This window comes from Hyla sarda, chromosome 7, assembly GCF_029499605.1.
Source record: "Hyla sarda isolate aHylSar1 chromosome 7, aHylSar1.hap1, whole genome shotgun sequence".
NCBI classification, from domain to species: domain Eukaryota; kingdom Metazoa; phylum Chordata; class Amphibia; order Anura; family Hylidae; genus Hyla; species Hyla sarda.
In genome coordinates, this window is record NC_079195.1 from 185,218,510 (window position 1) to 185,235,121 (window position 16,612).

General features: G+C 40.6%; 1 protein-coding gene across 7 annotated transcripts; it reads left to right on the forward strand.

Annotated features, from left to right (window-relative positions):
• Nucleotides 1–1,142: 1,142 nt before the first annotated feature.
• Nucleotides 1,143–16,351, forward strand: LOC130282878 (gastrula zinc finger protein XlCGF26.1-like). Of its 7 annotated transcripts, none has more exons than XM_056531775.1 (8): nt 1,180–1,274; nt 5,033–5,344; nt 7,810–7,966; nt 9,731–9,922; nt 10,006–10,111; nt 10,213–10,289; nt 12,386–12,500; nt 14,406–16,351. In XM_056531775.1, exons 3-8 carry the CDS (start codon nt 7,889–7,891, stop codon nt 15,776–15,778), a joined length of 1,941 nt encoding a protein of 646 aa, XP_056387750.1. In that variant the 5' UTR covers nt 1,180–1,274; nt 5,033–5,344; nt 7,810–7,888; the 3' UTR covers nt 15,779–16,351. The 7 variants fall into 7 exon arrangements, with proteins under 7 accessions (XP_056387746.1, XP_056387747.1, XP_056387748.1 ...); XM_056531777.1 differs by having other exon boundaries at nt 5,033–5,302; XM_056531778.1 differs by having other exon boundaries at nt 5,033–5,282.
• The last annotated feature ends 261 nt before the right edge of the window (nt 16,352–16,612 follow it).

A 16,612-nucleotide genomic window follows, 5' to 3' on the forward strand; every position in this document is an offset into this window, starting at 1 on the left:
TTTCACAGAAGTGTCATTGACTTGGAGTTACATTGTGTTGTTTAAGTGTTCCCTTTATTTTTTTGAGCAGTGTATGTCTTGCCTTTCTTCCAGTCTTTCTCAGCTAAAGCTACGTACATGTTACCTTTGAGCTCCGACCTGTTCGGCACCAAACGAACCCTTTGCACAATGAATACTGCCAGAACCTGATGGATCCATCCCATTGACTTGAATGGGTTCCATTTGGTGTCCGTTATTTTAGCGTAGTCAATCTGAGAAAAAAATTTCAGACATGCCATATTTTTTTTCTCCACTCAACTCCCTTCCTTTGGCGACAGAACTCTACTCAGCGTTAATGGGGGGAGATTTTTCAAAACTTTTCCAGAGGAAAAGTTGCCCAGTTGCCAATCGCAACCAATCAGCTCACTTCTTTCATTTTTAACAAGGCCTCTGCAAAATGAAATAAGCAATCTGGTTGCTATGGGCAACGTTTCCTCTGGGCATGTTCTGATTAATCTCCCCCAATGTGAACATAGCCTTAGGCCCCTTTCACACTACAAAATCGCTCTGTTTTAAAGATCCGTTCGAAGTTCTGTCTGAAAATCGGGTGTAAAACGGCAGTTACAAAATCCCATTATAGTCTATGGGATCTTTAAATTATCTATTTTAACCCGTTATAGCTCGTTATTCATAACGGCCGTCATTGTGTGACGGAAGATAGTAACGGGAGAAATAGTGCGTGCACTATTTTTTATCGTTTTTTCGCCTGTCACAAAATAACGGCCCTTATTAATAACGGGCTATAACGGGTTAAAAAAGATAATGTAAAAATCCCATAGACTATAATGGGAGTATCTAACGGCCGTATAGGATTTTACAGCCGATTTTCAGACGGAACTTCGAACGGATCTTTAAAACGGAGTCATTTTGTAGTGTGAAAGAAGCCTTAGTCTAAATGACAACCATAAAGGCAGCAGACTGTGATAGACGCCTCACAACACAGTTATTAGTAAGAATAAAAAGCCTTTCACCTCATACATCTCCATTTATTAACCCCCCCCCCCCCTATGTAAAATATGAAACTAGACCAAGGCAAAATGGCCGCCCCCTTTAGCCGGCGACGCGCTACAACAGAATGGCGCGGGCGCGCGCTCGCGGGACGCCACAGGGAGAGGACCAGAGCGCGGCCACACAGGACTAGTCACGTGGGCCGTCCAGACCGGAAGTCCCGGGGAATTCCCGGGAGTGGCGTTGGGGAAAAAAATAAAATAAAAAAAAGAGAACATCCTTCCGGGGTGAGTCGGCGGCGGCTCAGTGAGTGCTCAGTGTATGTGTCACCTGTGTGCGTGTCTCCTCTGTATAAATCCTCCAGAACATCCCGCCTCTTCCTGCAGTGTATAATGTCCTCTGAGAGGATTTTCCCCGGACACCTCCTGCTGCTACAGCGTCTGCATCCCTGCGGCGCTTACATGTGTCTCAGGGTTATTATTATTTGTATATGTGTATAATACGTCACTATCCCCTATATACAGGGCGCAGCCATCTGGCTCTCAATGTATGCGGCATCTGCATTGTATCCCCAGACATAGGACATCTCTACTGTCTACCTGCATATAAGAATATGTCAGCGCTAATATGAGCGATGGACAGCATCTCTACTAGTGTTTCCCAACCTCTGTGCCTGCAGCTGTTGCAAAACTACAACTCCCAGCATGCCCGGACAGCCGAAGGCTGTCCGGGCATGCTGGGAGTTGTAGTTTTGCAACAGCTGGAGGCACACTGGTTGGAAAGCATTACATCAATGCCAGTGATGTATGTACAAATAAGCCAACAGGGCACTGGCCTTAGGGCAGCATGTTTAACCCCTTAAGGGCACAGCCCGTTTTTATTTTTGCGTTTACGTTTTTTTTCCTCCTCGCTTCTAAGAGCCATATTTTTTGCGCAACCAGTTGAACTTTGTGATGACACCTTTTTTATTTTACTGTAAAGTGTATGGGAAAACAAATAAGAATTTTTTTTAATTTTTTTTGGGGTGGGGGGGGGGGTGGGGGATTGAAAAGAAAACTGCAAATTTTAGGGGGTTTAGCTAGGCAGCGCACTATATGGTCAAACCGACATGTTCTTTTTATTCTGTGGGTCAATATTAGAGATGAGCGAACTTACAGTAAATTCGATTCGTCACGAACTTCTCGGCTCGGCAGTTGATGACTTTTCCTGCGTAAATTAGTTCAGCCTTCAGGTGCTCCGGTGGGCTGGAAAAAGTGGATACAATCCTAGGAAAGAGTCTCCTAGGACTGTATCCACCTTTTCCAGCCCATCGGAGCACCGGAAAGCTGAACTAATTTATGCAGGAAAAGTCATCAACTGCCGAGCCGAGAAGTTCGTGACGAATCGAATTTACTGTAAGTTCGCTCATCTCTAGTTAATATGATTTAAAAACGTATCTCCTATTCAAAGGTTATAGGGGATAAGTTATAGAGCACAGGGGTCCTGCCGCTAGGAGCAGAAAATTTATGCCCGGAGATTCCAGTCGGCGCTAGGACCATGCGGACACTGAAGTCTAAAATAGACTGCAATGTGTTCCGCGAGTATTTCCGCCTGAAGAATGAGCAACGCCATTCTTCAGGCGGAAACTTTCAAGCGGATTTTCCGTTCACAAATTCCGAAGTGTGAATAACCTTTTTATTTTTCTGTATATGTGGCTGATCAATTTTTGGGGGGGATGTGACCAAAGATCAGCAAATTTGGACTTTGGTATATATTTTTATAATTTACGCCATTCACAGTTCTTGTCATTGCATTTTTATTTATTTTTTTTATTTTTATTTTTACAGGTGAAATATTTTTACTTGTGAAAAGTATGCCAGTAAGAACCTCACCGGTCGTTTAACCCTTTAAATGTCGCAGTCCTAACTATTAAAATCTAACAATAAAATGTACACTTACTTGCCACTTTATTACTTACACCAGTTTATTTGTTTGTTAACACAAATAGCTAATCGTCCAATCTAGAGATGTAAAATTTTTGGAAATTTTGAAGCCATGGAAAAAAAAAAAAAAAAAAAATGCATTTTTGTTGAAAATTTCATTTTTTTTCCGGAAGAAAAAGTAAATAAAAAAATGAGTGGAGTAGTTTTACAAAATGTAAAAAAAAAAAATGGTGTCACATTTTGCTGAGAGGAGGAAAATAAAAAACAAGCAACTAGCCAGCCAGGCTCAGAAAACATTATCTGTCATGGGTGGGGGGGGGGAACAGTAATAGAAATGAGATAAATGTCAATAGGGACCGATCAACCAACAAGATTAAAGGGGTACTGGTGCCAGAAAGTTAAACAGATTTGTAAATTACTGCTATTAAAAAATCTTAATCCTTCCAGTACTTATTAGCTGCTTAATATTACAGAGGAAATTCTTTTCTTTTTGGAACACAGTGCTCTCTGCTGACATCATGACCACACTGCTCTCTGCTGCCATATCTGTCCATTTTAAGAACTATCCAGAGTAAGAGAAAATCCCTATAGCAAACATATGCTGTCTGGACAGTTCCTAAAATGGACAGGGATGTCAGCAGAGAGCAATGTGGTCAGCAGAGAGCTCTATGTTCCAAAAAGAAAATAATTTCCTCTGTAGTATACAGCAGCTAATAAGTACTGGAAGTATTAAGTTTTTTTTAATAGAAGTAATTTAGAAATCTGTTTAACTTTCTGGCACCAGTTGATTTAAAAATAAATAAATAAAAAAGGTTTTCCACCGGAGTACCCCTTTAAGCCCAGCCACAACCAAAGTAAACTAAAACTGTTTACCCTCGAGTGCCCCTAGTGACAGAAACACATATTGCTCTGGGCATGTGACTTTTATTCCAGGATTCGCTTGAGAACTCACAGAGATTATCAGATGTTTAAATGCCATTTTATAAACAGATTATTTATCATTATAAAAGAACATACTCCATACTTTTTTTTAAGGGTGAAGAAAACAAAAGCATGAGTTTGGAAAATCGTAAACTTTTTTTTGTTCCCAAATTAGAATTTTTTTTTATTTCATGCCTTCCCATCTTTGATCCAATTGCATGCCGGCTCTAAGTTTGACATAGGATGGTCTGTAAAAGAGAAAAAATCTAGAAAGCGAAAGTTGTGTGGACAGAAATGAGAGGTCGTAGGGAAGTGGGCAGACTGGTTCATGATGATAGAAAGGCAAAAGTAACTCAAATAACTGCTAAAGTATGCAGAATACTATCTCTGGACACATAACCTGTCCGACCTTGAAGCAGATGGGTTACAGCAGCAGGAGACCACACCAGGTGCCACTCCTGTCAGCTACGAACGGGAAACAGGCTACAATTCACTCATACACCAAAATTGGACTATAGTAGGATGGAAGAACATTGCCTTGTCTGATAAGTCTCGATTCCAGCTGCTACATTTAGTTGGCAGGGTCAGAATTAGGTGTAAACAACATAGAAGCAGGGATTCATTCTGTCTTGTATCAATTGTTAAAGGGGTACTCCGATGGAAAACTTTTTTTTTTTTTTAAATCAACTGGTGCCAGAAAGTTAAACAGATTTGTAAATTGCTTCTATTAAAAAAAAATCTTAATCCTTCCAGTACTTATTAGCTGCTGAATACCATAGAGGAGATTATTTTCTTTTTTGGAACACAGAGAGCTGACATCACGAGCACAGTGCTCTCTGCTGACATCTCTGTCCATTTTAAGAACTGTCCAGAGTAGGAGAAAATCCCCATAGCAAACATATGCTGCTCTGGACAGTTCCTAAAATGGACAGAGATGTCAGCAGAGAGCACTGTGCTCGTGAAGTCAGCAGAGTTGTGTTGTGTTTCTTTGTGTTCCAAAAAGAAGAAAATTTCCTCTGTAGTATTCAGCGGCTGATAAGTACTGGAAGGATTAAGATTTTTTTAATAGAAGTAATTTACAAATCTGTTTAACTTTCTGGCACCAGTTGATAAAAGTGGTGGTACTGTAATAGTGCATTACATACATTTTCTTGGCACACTTTGGCTCCTTAGTACCAATTCAGCATTGTTTACTGTTGCAGACCATGTCCGTCCCTTTATGACTACAGTGGCTACTTCCAGCAGGATAATGCACCATGTGACATGACATAATCTCATACACGACAATGGACTCCAATGGCCTCCGCAGTCACCAGATCCCAATCCAATAAATCACCACTAGGATGTAGTGGAACATCATGGATGTGCAGCCGAATCTACAGAAACTGTGTGATGTCATCGTGTCCATATGGACCAAAATCACCGAGGAATGTTTCCAGCACCTTGTAGAAAGTATGACACCAAGAATGGAGGTTAAAGCCTGTTCTATAAAAGTGTACCTAATAAAGTGGCTAGTGAGTGTATAATTCAACTGCATTTCTTCCCTGACTTAAAAATGCAATAATGCGTGAACTTGATGGACTCTTGTCTTTTCTTCAACCTTATGAACTATGTAACTGTTTGTAGTTGTGTTTGAGCTGTTATTTTGATGCACACTAGCATATTAGTTTGGGCATTGTAACATGTATCTCTTTGCCAAAACATGACAAGGTGATCAGTTTGTTAAGACCAACTAAATGTCAGTTTTTTTTTAGCCAAATTTTGCAACAGAAATAAACTTAAACATGTCTAAAAGTTATACTCATCAAAACCACACCAATACTTATAAGGGTAAGGTCACACACAGGGCATACGCAGTGTATTTGATGCTGCGAGAAATCTGATGGGCAGCAGAAAATACAATGCATATGCCAGTGTTTCCCAACCAGTGTGCCTCCAGCTGTTGCAAAACTACAACTCCCAGCATGCCCGGACAGCCGAAGACAGCTGGGGGCACACTGGTTGGGAAAGACTGGCATATGCACTAGGAGCAGACTAGGGATTGAGCGATATAGATTTTTTAGGGCCGATACCGATAATCTGTGAACTTTCGGGCCGATAGCCGATAACTTATACCGATATTCCGGTATAAGTTATCGGCTATTTTGCAGCGGCTTTTGCGGGGCCAGAGACCACCGCCGCCACCCGCTTATCTCCCCCTGCCTGTCCTAGGGTCCTCCTGAGTCCTACCACCATCGCCGCTGCCCCCCCCCCCGCCTATCCTCTGGCCAGAGACCGCCGCCGCCCGGAGCCAGAAGTAGCGTGGACCCCGGGGATGCGGGAGGCAATGGGGCAGCGGGCGGCGGTGGTCTCTGGCCGGGGGGGGGGGGGGGCAGGGCATTATCGGAAAGGTAATTGCCGATACCGATAACGTCCAAAATCGTGAATCGATAATATCGGCCAAAACGATAATCGGTTGATCCCTAGAGCAGACACAGTGCTTTCCCTGCACAGCCCTGTGTGTCCAATGAGGTTTGGAGATAGGCTGTGTGTTAAGTCGGTGCTCTGTGCCTGCCTGTGAACCTCACTGCATACACAGGGCTGTGATGGGAAAAGTCCTGGGTGTCTGCTACTAGTGTATACACTGCGTATTTCTCGCTGTCCGACAGATTTCTCGCAGCGTCAAATAAGCTGCATATACCTTGTGTGATCCTACCCTATATTTACAAATCAAACTGAGAAGCGAGTCCTTTTTGAGAATTATAATAATTTAAAGGCAACCAAGTACGATAGATTAAAATGTAAGAAGACAGGAGCAGACCTAATCAAAACTCTGCTACAGAGGAAATTATTTTCTTTTTGAAATTTTTTTTAATCTTGTCCACAGTGCTCTCTGCTGACACCTGATGCCCGTATCATGAACTGTCCAGAGCAGGAGAAAATCCCCATAGCAAACCTATGCTGTTCTGGACAGTTCCTGACACGGACAGAGGTGTCAGCAGAGAGCACTGTGGTCAGACAGAAAATAAATTAAAAAGAAAAGAACTTCATGTGGATCATAAAGCAGCTAATAAGTACTGGAAGGATTACGTTTTTAATAGAAGTAATTTACAAATCTTGAGGCACTTATTTAGTGCGAAACAGGGTTGTCGCCTCTCAGTGGTGCCCCCCCTGCTTGTTACCATCTATGTCTTCTCCCTGGGCAACACGGTTGTGAAAATGTGATTACTAAAAGAAATTTGCTGAAACAAGAATTAATATATATTAATTTACAAATCTGTTTAACTTTCTGGCACCAGTTGATTTAAAAAAAAAAAAAAAAAGTTGTTGCAGATTTTTTCTACTGCCCACTGAGGATATCAAAGCAAAAAAAAAATCTGTTAAATAGTCTGAAAGCAATTTAGGGTTGAGGGATGCAGCATGAGCTTTTTCGTCAACTATTAAACACCCAAATTATATGTGTTGGATATGTTATAAATATCTCATAAAATTGTCCCTCCTGACAAATGAGATTAGAAGGGGGCCACAACTGCATGCCTTTCTCTTAAAAACATACGAACCATTTGTCTGCCCAATATTCTGATTACCATCAATAGTCCCTGTTCCTATCTTATATGAAGGATAGCCTTCATATCATTGTATTTGCAGCTACCACTTCTTCAGACAGGCTATTGCATGTATCCACTACTCTCTCAGTAAAGAAATACTTCTTGATATTACTTTTAAACCTCTGCCCCTCTAATTTAAAAGTATTGTAGTTTATAGGTTTATTTCTGTAACCCAGCTGTGTGCGGCCACCTCCTTTCTTTTGTGGAGTTCTGAACAAAGGAGGAAAGGGTTAAATATCTGGGACACTTATTTATTAGACAATGCTAAGCTACATTTAGTTTATTTGCAGTTTGTAACAGTTTTCAATATTTCCTTTGGAACATTCTACAGTTACTGAAAAGCTATACTTAAATATATCACCAATGCTCTTTTGTTGTTTGTGTTTCTACAGTCTATGATCTTACGTGCAGACGTCTCCTCCTAGTATATTCCAGTGGACATTGCTCCTCGTCCTGAATGACCTACTGAGGATGGACAAGAGTAGAAAAAAGATGAGTGAGACAATATTAAACCTCACCTTGGAGATTGTTTGCCTACTAACTGGAGAGGTAATGGATTCTTGGAATTAAATGGTGCCACCAGTTATGTGGTTGTTTGTACTTTTCTCAGGGGTTTCTTGCTGGTGGGAAGCCTAGCTGAGGCATCAGAAGGTCCTGTGGACAGTGCAGTTGTAAGACACCAGAAACTTTCTTGCCAATCTATAAGATCTTGATAAATCTGGCGATACGATATGTATCATGATACAAGTATCTCAATACAATATATCCCGATTCTGTCTCAAAGACGATATATTGCAATTTTTTTTGCATACCAGGCTGTATGAGGGCTAATTTTTTGCGCCATAATCTGTTTTTTGTATCGGTACCATTTTGTTATTGTTCTGACTTTTTCATCTCTTCTAACTTTTTTTTCTGGGATATTATAAAAATTTCAATTCTGTGTTTTTGTTTTTTTTAACGTCATTTACCGTACGGGATACATATTGTGATATTTTAATAAGTCATAAAATGACGCATGCAGTGATACCAAATATGTTTATTTTTATTATGTTTACATGTTTTTATATGGGAATAGGGGGCGATTAGAACTTTTAATATGAAAGGGGTACTCCGGTGAAAAACTTTTTTTTTTTAATCAACTGGTGCCAGAAAGATTTGTAAATTACTTCTATTAAAAAATCTTAATCCTTCCAGTACTTATTAATTGCTGAATACTACAGAGGAAATTATTTTCTTTTTAGAACACAGAGCCCTCTGCTGACATCATGACCACAGTTCTCTCTGCTGACCTCTGCTGTCCATTTTAAGAACTGTCCAGAGTAGGAGAAAATCCCCATAGAAAACATATGCTGCTCTGGACAGTTCCTAAAATGGACAGAGATGTCAGCAGAGAGCACTGTGGTCATGATGTCAGCAGGGAGCACTGTGTTCAAAAAAGAAAAGGATTTCCTCTGTAGTATTAAGCAGCTAATAAGTACTGGAAGGATTTAGATTTTTTAATAGAAGTAATTTACAAATCTGTTTAACTTTCTGGCACCAGTTGGCCCCTGGCTACTGAAATCAGCTGTATGTCCCCGGGCGTCGGGAGATAGGAATTCCACATCCTTGAAAAGATCGATTCGAACATATTTTGAATCAATACTAATATTGTCTAATGAAATAGCACGATATTTGACAGAATTGATTTTTTCTGACACCTCTAATACATAGGGTGAGATTATTTTGCAGAATTGTGATGTATGTGTAGATTAGTCGAGGAATCGGCTTTAAAAGTTATGAGTCAATACTGACATTTGAGGGTCGGCCGGGTTACAAAACCTGGTTGAGAAGAAATTGATGGCAGATGCCAGGGATGTGTGACATGGACTTAAAGGGGTACTCCACCCCTAGACATCTTATCCCCTATCCAAAGGGATAGGGGATAAGATGTCTGATCATAAGGGTCCTGCCGCTGGGGACCCCCGCAATCTACTTGCGGCACCCAGCGTTCGTTTAGAGCGTCGGGTGCAGCGCTGGAGGCTCGTGACGTCAGGGCCGTTCCCCCTCAATGCAAGTGTAGGAGACTTGCATTGAGGGGGCATGGCCGTAATGTCATGAGCGGGACATGACCGGGACGTCACGAGCCTCCGCCCCACATCGCCAGTCATCCGGCACGGAGTGAAGTTTCGTGCACCGGATGTCTGGGGTGCTGTAGCCGAGGTCGCAGGGGTCCCCAGTGGATAGGGGATAAAATGTCTAGGGGTAGAGTACCCCTTTAGCAAAAGTTTTTTTCTGGCCCTGCTTTATGGTAATATTTCCTCTTACCATACACAGGAATGCATAGTGGTGAAGAAAACATCAGGTGAGAGTGTCTCTTCCAGCAACCGCCCCCGTGCATCAAAGGGATGGAGCAAGACCCAGAGCTCCAACCCAGAGCCTCCACCTGTATCACTGATCACTGAAAGAAAACATAAGCAGAAGATCCTAGAACTCACTAACAAGATCATTGAGCTGCTGAATGGAGAGGTGAGCACTGCTGGGAATGCTGGGACATTATACAATAACACCAAGAAGGATGTCTGGATGATGACTGTATCATTGTGTGCTAGGATGCTACAGATTATTTCCCCTCAAAGAAGTGGAAGTATGTAGAAGGACATAGTGATCTGTACAGAGATGACCCAACTGAGAACCAGCAACCTCTTGCATTACTGGGTAAGAGGAGACATATTAATTGTGAAGGGGAACAGCTTTGAAGGTCTTGTAATACATATATCATTTTATCACATGCGTTCAGTCATTGTGTTTCTCTACAGATGGATCCAGTGATGGAAATACACCCGAGAGATGTTCCAGTCCACTGCATTCCCAGGATTGTCCAGAGAATCAACAGGTAGATGGAGATGAGTTTTCACAATTGTTCTGTAGAAGAGACTTCCTTACTACTTGTGCATTAACCCCTTAAGGACCCGTGGTTTGTCCGTTTTTGCATTTTTGTTTTTTCCTCCTTACCTTTAAAAAAACATAACTCTTTCAATTTTGTACCTAAAAATCCATATGATGGCTTATTTTTTGCGCCACCAATTCTATTTTGTAATGACGTCAGTCAATTTACCCAAAAATGTACGGCGAAACAGGAAACAAAAACATTGTGACACAAAATAGAAAAAAAAAACACCATTTTGTAACTTTTGGGCGCTCCCGTTTCTACACAGTACATTTTTCGGTAAACATGACACCTTTTCTTTATTCTGTAGGTCGATACGATTAAAATGGTACCCTAATTACATAGATTTGATTTCATCGTACTTCTGGAAAAAATCATAACTACATGCAGGAAAATTTATACATTTAAAATTGTCATTTTCTGACCCCTATAACTTTTTAATTTTTCCGCGTATGGGGCGGTATGAGGGCTCATGTTTTGCGTCATGATCTGAATTTTTAGCGGTACCATTTTTGCATTGATCAGACTTTTCATGGTATAAAAAGTGAACAAAAATGCACTATTTTGGACTTCGATACCACATATGTTTATTTTTATTTACACAGTTTAGTTTTTTTTAATGGGAAAAGGGGGGTGATTCAAACTTTTATTAGGGAAGGGGTTAAATGATCTTTATTCACTTTTTTTTGCAGTGTTATAGCTCCCATAGGGGGCTATAACACTGCACACACTGATCTTTTACATTGTTCAATGGTTTCTCATAGGAAACCATTGATCAATGATTCTGCCGCTTGACTGCTCATGCCTGGATCTCAGGCACTGAGCAGTCATTCGGCGATCGGACAGCATGGAGGAAGGTAGGGAACCTCCGAAGGTAGGGGACCCTCCAGCTGTACTGTAGGCTGTTCGGGATGCCGCGATTTCATCGCGGCAATCCCGAACAGCTCCCTGAGCTAACCGGCATTAGTTTACTTTCACTTTAGACGCAGCGTTCAACTTTGAACTTCGTGTCTAAAGGGTTAATAGCGCACGGCACCATGATCAGTGGCGCGCGCTATTAGCCACGGGTCCCGGCCGTTGTTAGAGTCCGAGCCCGACCCGCTATGACGTAGGGCCACGCCGTGGCCCCACATTATAGATCGGGAGCGGTCTCATGACGTACCGGTACGTCATGGGTCCTTAAGGGGTTAAAGGTGTTTTTAAGTTTAGGCTAGTTTAGCCCTATTTTGTTAAAATGGCCCCCTAAAAATTAGCTATGCACAGGTTTTCCGACTGCAAAGTCCTCCAGCTGTAATCGGTAGTCGAATTTGGCAGAAAGTGTTCCTTTCTTCTGCAGCAACACCCCAGGAGAAATACCCTACAAGTAGCGATGATTTTAAACTGTCAGGAACTGTCCACAGCAGGAGAGGTTTGCTATGGGGATTTGCTCCTACTCTGGACAGTTCCTGGCATGGGTGTCAGCAGAGGATTAAGAGTTTTCATTGAAGTAATTTACAAATCTTTTTCACTTTCTGGAACCAATTGATTTGCAAAAAGTACCCCTTTAAACAATAGGTAATTTTATATTGTAACACTTACTTTAAGCTAAAACTGCGTCTTTAAAGAGGCACATGATTATTAATCTTTTTTTTCTTTTTTTATTCTTTATTATTTTCCGTTATACAAAACATATAAAAGAGGTGAACGACTGAAGGTCATATATTTTACACCTACATATAAAATATTCCATTATAACACATAATCAGAAAGTTCGTATAAGGTATTACATAACTCCATTTTCATAAAAGACTTCACGCGGTATCTTCAGTCCTTCTCCGACTTCAGCTTGGGTGAGGTTCTGCAGCTCTGTTCCACAGAAGTAAATGGAGCCAAGTTGTAATATCACACCCAAAGTGGAGAAGACCACGAGGGCTCTGTCTTTGAAAGAAAATGGGCCTGTTTTTTGATTCCTGGAATATCCCTTTAATCTTTTTAGAACATTTGCTATTTTGCAGTTGTTTGACTAATTTAGTTTTTTTTATTTTTATCTAATGTTAAATTAGGCTGAAGATCTTATTGATATTAAAGTTGAAGTGATGGATGATGATGATGATGAGACATATGGGATGGATGATGTGCGGTGTAAAGAGGAAGAAATACCTGTAGAAATTACCCCACGTAAGTAAAAACTACTAAAAAAAATGAAGAGTTGCATAGGCACCTTCTTCAGTGACTGAACCAAAAGTTAACATTGTTATTATAAGTCCTAGTTAAAGGGGTACTCCACTGCCCCTAGTGCTCAGAACATTTAGTTCTGAATGCTTGGTGCTGGCTGCAGGGTCAAACTATTACAAATGGCCTATTGACACATGTAAAGGTATCAAATCCAATCAACAATATAAACCAAAGGGGTTAAAAAAAAAATGCCTATATATATTTATGTGTCAAAAAAAACATAACTTTTATTAAATCATATATAATAAAGAAAGGTGAGAAACACACAATTAAAATGACAACCCCTATATTTGCATCCAATATGTACTGATTGAGCCAGTGTCACTACTGGGTAATGTCAGACTATGCATTACTAATGTTACTAGACCTATAATTACTATATGGATTCTGATCACTGATTCGAGTGTGTTGTCATACTGGACTAGTTATTATTATGCATTAGGTCTGTATGCTATAATAATTCGCCACCACACTGCTGTGCACAGCAGGTGGTATATTGTGTCCTAGCCAGCCTCTATATTAATGAATGACCCACAATGTGATCACCATACTATGATGCCAATGGGATGCTAATCAAAAAATAAACTGTCACACCCCGACATGTTTCGCCACTCGATGTGGCTTTTCCAAGGAGAATGACTAACAGCGGGGTTGGGGAAATAATGGCCACGCACCTTGTGACACCACGCCCCACCCCATCAATGCAAGTTTATGGGAGGGGGCGTGCCATCCATCACACCCCCTGCCATAGACTTGCATTGATTGGGGCGAGGCGTGATGTCACGAGGGGGCATGACCATGAAGTCCAGACTCCGCACCCAGCGTTCGGAACTAAATGTTCTGAACACTGGGGCAGTGGAGTACCCCTTTAAGGGGTTACAAGCGGACATATTTAAAAGTTTTGACCAGTCAGGATCTCAGTGCAGAGAACCCTACCAATAGCCGATAGAAGCATGTGGCTGTGCGCTTCACTCCCTGGCTCAGCACTTAGTCTGTCCTATTGCAGGAAACTGGCTCCTTTATAGGTCTAAGGACCTCAACTGCATTGAGTTGGATTGAGCGTCAGGGAAAGAAGTGCTTTTCCCGGCTATATCCAACAATTGGTGGGGGTCTCAGCACTAAGACTATCAGACTTACACTAAATTAAGTCATATTTAACAACTGAGAGGTAAATTTGGGTATCATTAGCAAAATAATATTGGGAGCCAGATCCTTCTGGTACACCAACATTGGGAGCCAGATCCTTCTGGTACACCAACATAAACACTAAGGGGGAGATTTGCTCCTGGCAGGGAGCAGTGCTGAGCTTGTCTGTGTCCCGGCTGCATTCTGAGATTTAGGACTCCAGCATGAGTCTGAAATCTCTAAAAAATAAAAAAAAATATAAAAAAAAAAGGGGGTTGCGACCAGGACTGGTAGGGAAACCCCTAGTGGTCATTTTTTCAAAGTGGAAAATTTAATAACATGCTATTGGAAAGTTATTCTGCATACATTAATCTGTAATATATCAAAAGTTTTTTTGCTGAAAGGTACCCTTTAAATTATAGATAGTATAATGCAAATAGAAATAAAAAAAATATCACCAGAAAATTTTTTAAAAATACTATTAACATAAAAACTTGATTTAAACTGTGGGACATATTTTGATAACACATTCCCTTTAAACTAATAAAGTCAGAATTGTGGCACATTTGCAAAAGAAATCTGCCACTTCATCTTAACTTGATGGGTTACTAATGGTATTCAAATACATACATGATGTACAGAATTTTTCATATTATGATTATTAAAAATACATTGTACTGTTGTATAAAAAGCGAGACTAATAAAATTTGCTTTTATTTCCAGCTGATGAATTGATTAAAAACTCAGAAGGACGTACAGTTTTTTCACCAGATTGTAAAGTTGATGGTAAAAATATCACACAGGACCCTTCAGAAGAACGCTTAGTCAACCCAAATAAACCTTTAGCCCTTCACACTAAAAATCTGTCTGATCCTTGCAGCTCTGAAGGAACTTCATCAAATCAATCAAACACTGCTAAACAAAGTGCAAGTCAAAAAGGGGACAAATTATTCCCATGTTCTCAATGTGGGAAATTTTTTAAAAGTAAGTCAAGTCTAATTAAACATCGGTTAATTCACTTAGATAAGAGACCATATTCATGTTCACAATGTGAGAAGGGTTTTACCCAGAAATCAGGTCTTATTAAACATCAGAGAATTCATACAGACGAAAGGCCATTCTCATGTTCTGAATGTGGAAAATCTTTTACACAGAAATCAATTCTTGTTGAACATCAGAGAGGTCACTCAGGAGAGAAGCCGTTTTCATGTTCAGAATGTGGAAAGTGTTTCACTTGGAAATCTGTTCTTTTTGAACACCAGAAAACACATACAGGAGAGAGACCATATACTTGTGCGGAGTGTGGAAAGTGTTTCACTCAGAAATCAAATCTTGTTGACCATCAGAAAACTCACACAGGGGAGAAGCCTTTTTCATGTTTTGATTGTGGAAAATGTTTCACTCGTAAATCAGGTCTTGTTCAACATCAGCGACTTCACACGGGAGAAAATCCATGTATGGAATGTGGGAAATGTTTCACCCAGAAATCAGATCTTATTAAACATCAAAGGACTCACACAGGGGAGAGACCATTTGTATGTTTGGTATGTGGGAAATGCTTTACCCAGAAGTCATCTCTTGTTGGACATCAGAAATGTCACACAGGGGAGAAGCCATTTTCATGTGCAGAGTGTGGGAAATGTTTTACCCGAAAATCAGTTCTTGCTGACCATCAGAAAACGCACACAGGGGAGAGACCATATCCTTGTTTGGACTGTGGGAAATGTTTTGCCCAGAAATCAGATCTTGTTGTACATCACAGAGTTCACACAGGGGAGAAACCATATTCATGTTCAGAATGTGGGAAATGTTTTACTCAGAAATCTTCTCTTGCTGAACATCTGAAAATTCACACAGGGTTAAAGCCCTTTTCATGTTCAGAATGTGGGAAATGTTTTACCCAGAAATCGTCTCTTGTTAAACATCAAATGACTCACACAGGGCCAGGATCATTTTCATATTCAGATAGTGAAATGTATTATCCAGAAATTAACTTTAGTTTACCAGCAGAGAATTCCATTAAGGAAGAATCTTTGTTTAATATTCAGACTGTGGAAGATGATTTACCTATGGATCAGACCTGTAAAGACATATGATTCTTTTTCCTCTAAATGTCCAATTTTGAGCGGGCCACAGTGGCTTCAATCATAGGATAGAGCTTGAAGTCTTTTGAAGCAGCGACAATTCAAGTATCCTATTCCCTGTCACCGGATTAATAAAATAAAATGGGCTAAGAAGGCTATATGAATTTCCTTAGTTTTAGGAGTAAGCCTACAATAAACTTTTCGGTGTCAGATGTTAAAGCATATCGGTTGTTTCCCAAGATTTTAAAAAACCTGCATGGTTTTGGTAGACTAGCCCCCTTCAGAGTGATGACAAGGTTATTTTAGCTCTCTCACTGCTGTTATTAAGCCCCTAAGACTCACTTCCATGGTGAACCACTCTTTCTCGATCTCTCTGTTTTAGAGCTAGGCCATTTGACAGTTACACACAGTTACTTCTTTCCTTACTTTTCTGGCCAATCACAGCACTTACTTCTCTCTTTTATGCGATTGACATAATGGAGGTAAAAGTGAACAGAACAGGCTGACTTTGTGCTGGGAGTAAATCACACAGTACACTACTATAGATAGCATGTGGGGAGAAAGAGGATACTGATGCACTCTACTTACAAGGTGTTATGTGATCAGAAATGGAAAAAAAACAGCAGCACAGCAAGAAAGGGGCTACACTAAGCAATGAACTAAAGGGAGGATGGAGGGGGAGATTTTACTACAGTACTGTGGACATACAGCAGTAGGTACACTGGTATTCACACAAGACATCTGCCTTTAACTTCATGGGTAATGAGTGGGAAGCCTTTATTTAACTTCAGGAATTGTGTGGATCATTGTCAGTCATCCGGCAGACCGGTTCACAGATTGCAGATA